The sequence below is a fragment of the Mus caroli genome, chromosome 4 (assembly GCF_900094665.2).
Source record: "Mus caroli chromosome 4, CAROLI_EIJ_v1.1, whole genome shotgun sequence".
In the NCBI taxonomy this organism is placed as follows: Eukaryota; Metazoa; Chordata; class Mammalia; order Rodentia; family Muridae; genus Mus; species Mus caroli.
In genome coordinates this window covers 94,354,549-94,362,355 of record NC_034573.1, presented here as the reverse complement: position 1 = coordinate 94,362,355, position 7,807 = coordinate 94,354,549, and the positions used below count along the sequence as shown (strand labels likewise).

Below are 7,807 nucleotides of genomic sequence, written 5' to 3'. Positions count from 1 at the left end.
CTGTATCTAAGAAGCACATAATGCACAGCTGTATCTAAGAAGCACATAATGCACAGCTGTATCTAAGAAGCACATGATGCACATCTGTATCTAGGAAGCACATAATGCACATTTGCATCCAGGAAGCACATAATATGCAGGAAGAGGCACTGGGATTCTAAATCTTAAGTTATGCAATAGCACAAACACAATGAATTACCTGTGTTGTGAGACTAAGAAGACTATGGGGACACATGTCCCCGATAGTTCCCAATGAACAGTTAGCACAGTGGTGCTTGTGATGTGAACTCAGGTGAGAAGGAGATGGAACCCAGCGACTCTACAAAGTTAAACAGGATTCCCTACACTGATGCCAGAGTGCCTTTTCCACCACACACAGCCTGTTTTGGTGAACCCTTTCACACTGCCAGTTGTGACACCTGAAGTTTTAAGAATCTGATTCTTATTAGATTAAGCCCTGACCAAAGATGCCTTGGCATGCAGTGAGGGTAAATGCACACTATAAGACCCCACAGAATTTAATGATTTGTTAGAATGAAGTCCTGCAATAACTGATTGTAGTCAGCCTTTCTCCATAATGTTATTTTTAAAGTTGTTTTTAAAGTAGCAAATTATTATAATTTTAAGTTATATAAATTAGTACATTTTTTATTTTAAGGAAGCTCTTCATTTTATATTAACAATTCATTATTGAAAAAGACTTGAAATGAAAAGGATTAATGACTAAGTATATGCTTAAACATGGCTCTAAAGGGAAACATGGCACAGTTTTCTCCAGAGCTCTATGATTCTATTTTCTTGGTTATCATTTCAACACAAGTTTGAAAAAGCCACTTTCACAAACATAGTAAAACAACCAATCTTAACAACGTTCTCTTTCCTTTACTACATGTGGGTGTATGTGTGTATTTGTATGTATGCAGGTGCACATATATGGAATACCCGGGAAGGCAGAGGACAATGTCTGGTATCATCCTCTGGACATTTTTCAACACCTCTGAGGTAAGAGTATCACATGTAACTCACCAGTTAGGCTAGGATGACTGGCCTATTAACTCCAGAGGTCTCCCTGTCCCTGCTATCCCGGTGTTGAGATTGCAGGAACATGCTACCACACAGAGCACTTTATTTACCTGTGAGTCCTGGGGATCATATTCAATTCCTGAAGCTTGAGAGTGTAAGCACTTTACTGACCGAGCCCTCACCCCAGCTCTCATAGCACAGCTCTCCTGTTTTGATTTATAATGGAGTGTTTTATACCAAAATAAATCCTGAGATCTGTAAGCTAGGGTTGTACTTTTAAAAGCCAGAGGTATGCGCAGAGCAGAGCAACAAAACCATTTAAGGATTATCCAGTGGCATTCTGGAATACAGTTCTGCTCTTCTGAATTAGAAGGTATCAACACACATTGAGTAGATTCTTAGTGAAGCCATCATAGAGTGTGAATTTGCTTTATGCTTGGCAGTATTGCAAATGCATTCCATTCTCTCCCCAGTGGGCTCTATGTAAGGCATACTCCTTCTCCTCTTAAGAAGCAGATTTTCTTGCCATGGTTTAAAAGGATTCACCCTGCTACCCAAGGGAAACAAGCTCTCCAGAAGCCAACAGTCCGGTCTATTCTGCAGACATTGACTGCTGTTTTGACAACACAATTGTATTTGAAGTAATTACAAGATAAGATTTAAAATTGGCATTGGCTTCAGAGCCTACTCACCACTCCTGGCTCACAGTTGTTATAGCAATGCTGGGAAGTGTTGTCAAAGGTAGTGTGGTTGGCCTGGAAATGCCATCTCCCTCGGGGGTCCTTGCCCTTTCACTCTGTCTCTGGGACAATGGTGGCAGCTGTAAGTTTCCGGAACAGCACCTTCTGCCTCTCCAGAGGTCAATCCCGAGGGTGTAACTGGAAGAACTGTAGGATTTACTCAAGCTACATTCAAAATAGTCCTTAAGATTCTGGAGGAAACAAAGAGAAAGAAAACAAGAAAAGTGAAATTCAAACATCTAAATGACAGAGTTAAATAAGAAGCCAAATGATCCAGCGGTCACTGGGGACGCCCTGATTCATTATCTCACAACCAATCAGACTCTGAAATTGATGTCAGAAGCCTAAGAGACAACAAGCAAGATGGGTGAGGGTAGGTCCTGGCTGCTTTCTATCTTTTGTACAAACCTAGCCATTGCATGTTTAGAGATCTTTAGATTCACAGGTAACATTTACAGGAGTACCATGTGGGTGGGAAGGTTTCTCTTTTCCATTTTCTCTCTCTCTCTCTCTCTCTCTCTCTGTCTCTCTCTCTCTCTCTCTCAATTTGTTAAAAATGAAATTTGATAAATTGATAATACATTTTAGCAATCAATTTATCATTTTGGTATATGCTAATAAACTATAAATAAATATGAAATTAGTTATTTTTAAAGCAAAAAATTGCCTGTGTTAAGATATCAGAGTGTTGGTAATGAGAGTCAGCTGGTTGTCCCTGTTCACATATACAAACCTCATGGCTGGTAACATTGCTGTTTTGTTATTATTGAAGTATTCAAGAAATCCGAGATAGAAGAGATGGACATTATGAAAACCTCAAGAGCCCTATTCAAGTCTAATACCAACATGAATAGAATTCAAGTGTCAGGACAAAAGCATTATGACAGCAAGGAAGAGTCACTCATGCTTTCCGTGTCTCTGTGTGATGGTTCCCGGTACAGCTGGGAGTGGGCATCCCAAATGGGTGTCTACCTGATGCACTATTTTTATCAGCTCAAGGCAGAAGGTGCTGGCACATGCAGTGGCCTCTGAGACCAACTGGCATTCCAAAAGCAGTGATTTTACTCTTGACATATATCTCAACTGACTAATGGGGATCCTGTCATCCAGATGATGACATCAGCTCAGCTGATGATTATTCTGTTGTTCTGAAAATACTGCTCACACCAGAATAACTACAGAAGAGGACATAGGATCCCCTGGAGCTGGAGTTACAGGTGGCTGTGAGTGGCTGACATGGGTTCTCGGAACCAAACTTGAGTCCTGTCTGGAAGAGGAGCAATCATTCTAAACAGCCATCACTCCAGTCTCTTCAGTCTCTTATATTTTATCTTGAGGTAAGGCATCACTGAGCTATCCAGGCTGCTCTTGAACTCAGTGCAAATCCAGGCTGGCCTTGAACTTGCCATCCTGCCCCAGCCTCTTGAGTGTTTGAGATTTCAGGCTCTTGGCATCAGAGCCAACGGATAAAACCATATTCTGATGACAGAAATCTGGGCAAGAAAAGACAGGGCAGTTTTCAGGAGCTCCACCCCTGTACTTAGAAATAAATATTGTATTTTCTTATATTTGAAAACAATTTTGAAGGAACTAAAGGGGTCTGCAACCCTATAGGTGGAACAACAATATGAACTAGCCAGTACCCTCAGAGCTCGTGTCTCTAGCTGCATATGTATCAGAAGATGGCCTAGTTGGCCATCATTGGGAAGAGAGGCCCCTTGGTATTGCAAACTTTATATGCCCCAGTACAGGGGAATGCTAGGGGCAAGAAGTGGGAGTTGGTGGGTAGGGAAGTTGGCGGGGAGAGTATGGGGGACTTTTGGGATAGCATTTAAAATGTAAATGAAGAAAATACCTAAAAAATATATTTAAAAATATATTAAAAAAAGAAAATAATTTTGAAATACCATCTGTTTAAAATTCAATATATGCACTGCTTGGTGATAGGAACTTGACATAATCTAGAATCTTCCAGAGTGTGAAACACTTTATAATATACAAGGGTCAGATTTAATGCCTAATAAGTAGTTGCATACACTGTTGGTCTAGTGCTGACTGCATCTTGTGGGTGGTGTGTGTGTGTGTGTGTTTGTGTGTGTGTATGAGAAGGGGAGGGAGAGAACTTAGAGACAGAGAAAAACACTTGGTCTATGTGCTTCTTTCTTTAAAATACTTAAATTCCCTGGAGAGACACAGGAAATAAAAAATCTTAATGAAGAATAAATATAAATATATAAGAACAAACTGAAGACTGGAAAATTATATGTCCAGCATCAAATATGCATATAAAGAAAAAAAAATCACAGTTTTCTAGAAGACAAAACCTCAAACTGTTAAGAATCACTGTCAGAAGTAAAGAAATGAAGGCAGCATTCAGTTATGCTGCCGGACACCAGGGCTTTCTGATTAAGTGTAGAATATTTTTCTCTGTTAGAAAAATGAAACATTAGTAATCGGCTGTCAGTAGCTCTGACTTGATTTTGAAGTGACACACAGATTAGTCCCTGCCCTCTGATCTGAAGACTTTAACAATTTAGGTGGCTACACCAGTTTTTTTTTTTAACTTTAGCAATTGCATTAGCAAGAATAATGACATTTAAACAGGACTATGAGGAGAATCTAAAAGTGGTTATTTTTTCAAGCATTATTTGTGCATAAGGTGAATTTAGGAAAGTATGAATTTTGAACAGTAATATAAAATTGTGATTACCAGAAATAGCATTAAGGTTACGGTTTCTTCCCCAAAAGATAGTTGGTCAATGAATAGCACCAAGCTGGTCAGAATTATGATGGCTAAAAATAGGAAAATCCGGCCAAATAACAAGTTCATCAATAGAGAAACAACCAAATTCAATGTTGAGGCTGTTAGTAGTTTGAGTAAAGGAGCAGTCTATAAACTGTAGGTATAAATGCAGAATTTGGGGTAATGATAAATAGCTCTGGAAATAATTATGATTGTTCTGGAAGCAATAGTGTTTTCAGAATTTAATTTTGTTTCTGAAAAGCTGTTTCATTACATTCTTTTATGGCAATGTGTTTCACACTCACCATGGGCTTCTGAAGCACGTTGTTTGAATTCAAGAAATGACTTCAAAACAGTACATTTTAACTTGTTTGTAAGTTAGCATGACTCTGTAACTGGGGTATCAATGCATATGTCTGCCTTTTGGCTCTATTCCATACATGTAGATGCGTGAGTGCATGGGTGCGTGCATGCACGCGCATGCTCGTGTGTGTGTGTGTGTGTGTGTGATAGACAGCCACACAGCCACACAGACAAACACAAACAGATATACAAACACATGGACACAGATACACAGACAGACACATCAAGAAAGAGAGAGGTGCATATACACACCTTACATAATTTATACCTGTGTGTAAATGAAGTTATTATACTTCCCTCTTTTCTCACTTATGCACATATTTCCAGGTTCTTCTTAATCTTTAGCCATATTCCCTCCTCCTGTGACCTGTGGCTCTCTCCTCCCCTTTAATCTCTTTAGTCATAATTAATCACAGGTTCAGTACTTAGATTGCACATAATTTCATCTTACCCATATACGTCACTTTTCACATACAAAGCAGTGAACACACACACCTGTGAACATTTAAGCCTTGTGTGTTACCATCACCTAGTAAAGGTCTAGCGCACGTAGATTGTATGGAGACAGAACTACAGTTATTCATACCTCACCTCCCACAGCCCCAAGCAGAGCGTCTTGCCTCAAGTAAAGGTCTTTTCATTTGCTATTCCCCGTACTAAACATTCTTCCCCAAAATCTTTACAACCCACCCCCTCACTGCTCACTTGTCTTCCGTGTCTTCTCCTTTCATGGTCCTTCCATAAACTCTCTGCCCTCACACACAATCAGTCTTTGCTGGTCCAATCGATTTCTACACAGCCCTTAGCACAGATGGGATTGTTTTCTAATTTATTGACTTATTTCCACTTTCCCTCAGGAAAGCAAGGCCTAGGTGGATAAAAACTTGTGCTATTTATTGTTGAGTTTTCATCCAGAAACTAGACCTGTGTTTGATACACATTGTGCATAGGGTTTATGTGGCATTGGGTAGATATTTAAATCACTGAATAAAAAGTTGATGAGTTAAGATAAATCAAAACATAACAAACTATATCTGACTTAGGGCAAAGGCTTAATTTAAAGGAACAGAACATCAAAATAAGTTTCTGTTGTCTCAGTGAGACAGGACAGACTGGGAAACATAACATGAGGTCTGTGCTGTGGTTGGGAGGCTGAACGCAAGAGGAAAAGTGCTAGCTTGGCAATGAACTTCCAAGACAAGATCAGCTTGAAGTTTAAATATGTGTTGTTTAAATTTTCTAGAAGTCATAGAGTCCAAGGAAATAGAAATTGCCTTTAACAAACCAGTTTACTTAATATATCCAACGTGTTGTCATTTTAATATGTATTTTATATAAAATTATTGATGAAATAGTTTTCATTTCTTAATATTTGCATATATAGATTCACAATCTGACATCTAATTTATTTACAGCTCATTTCCATGCAGAAATGACAGGTGATTAAAGACTGCACCTTAGAGACATAAAACCTATGGACTATTTATCCAGTGTAGTTTTGATAAGAAATGACTAAATTCCTTTTTTATGTATATAAGTGTATTAATGAATGGCATATAAACTGTATTAAGAGGCAACACTAAATTTATTTTTAACAAAAAAAAAAAAGATTTTTTTTCTCTTCCAGAATTTTCTCCATTGACATTCTAAGCAGAGCACAGTAACCTAAACACAACTGTTCATCACCAGTGGAAGAAATCGGAATGTAAAAGGCAAATTATGTGTGACTGAGAGTCAAAGGTCTGGAAAAGGAATCCCTACACCACAGGAGGGGCTGGTGGAAAAGACAGCATGTGAGGAAGCTGACATTACCCCACCCCTAGCTCGTTCCTGTTCTGGTGTAACAGACTTGAATATGGAGTTCCCTACTTTGTTCACATGCCTTGTAAGAAGAGTCAGAATAGAGAGGCCTCCGAAAGACTGGACAATTCCGTAAGCTATGATTTTTACACTAAGTAGAAAAAAAATCTTGTATAGGCTTTCCTTCTGTCTGTGAAATAAGAATTCAAGCTGGACAGTTGTGGCACAAGCCTTTAATCTCAGCACTTGGGAGGCAGAGGCAGGTGGATCTCTAAGTTCTAGGCCAGCCTGATCCACAGATCAAGTTCTAGAACAGCCAGGGTTACACTGAGAAACCTGTTCCCAAAAAAACAGAAAAGGAAGAAAGGAAGGAAGGAAGGAAGGAAGGAAGGAAGGAAGGAAGGAAGGAAGGAAGGAAGGGAAGGGAAGGGTGAGGGAGGGAGGGAGGAAGGAAGAAGCTAAGAAGAAAAGAAATAAGAGCAAAGGTAAAATAGTCACATGATCACGGCAAACTCCAAGTTCCTATGGCCTCTCACAGAAAGCAAATGATATCACTTATTTTTCTTCTTTCCTCTACTTCCTTTTTGCACATCTGATTAGTGTTATATAATCTTATATCAGTTTTAATGAATAATTGAGCAAGGATTGTGCAGTGAACAATGCACCAACAAAGGGTGGTCAATTGATGGCAAGGAGATAAATAATATCAGCTAACCAGAACCAAAGCTATGGAGACTGTAAAAGGATAGACTTCAGATGAGATTCAGGCTTTTCAACAGTAATGGACATTCTGGCATCTTTTTGAACAGTGCGATTAACAGTTCTAAGATGTGGAAACACTGCAGCTCTGATAAACACCAAGGTGATGCTCATAAGCTGGCCTACAGAGCACCTGTGAGCCTAGTGTGTGCAATACAACCTTCTTAGTGCTAATGGCTCTGACATGGAAAGTGCTTTTCAGGCAGGACTTTGCTGCACGTGGCTAAAAGTATGAGAAAGCCATTAATGGCGGAGGCTGAAACACCGTGGAAGGATGAATCAATAGCAAAAAGAGAATTATTCCTGCTCTGGGGCCTAGCAAACACATAAGTGGATGCTCACAGTCAGCTATTGGATGGATCACAGGGCCCCCAATGGA

General features: G+C 39.4%; 1 protein-coding gene across 5 annotated transcripts in view; it reads right to left on the bottom strand.

The window, feature by feature from the left end:
- Pde4b (phosphodiesterase 4B) overlaps positions 1 to 7,807 on the bottom strand; it is a 518,640-nt gene that overhangs the window by 414,690 nt on the left and 96,143 nt on the right. For all 5 annotated transcript variants that reach the window (XM_021159265.2, XM_029475815.1, XM_029475816.1 and 2 more), the window contains one exon: positions 1,716 to 1,954. In XM_021159265.2, coding sequence (XP_021014924.1) covers positions 1,716 to 1,954 — 239 coding nt within the window. The remainder of the gene's footprint in view (positions 1 to 1,715; positions 1,955 to 7,807) is intronic.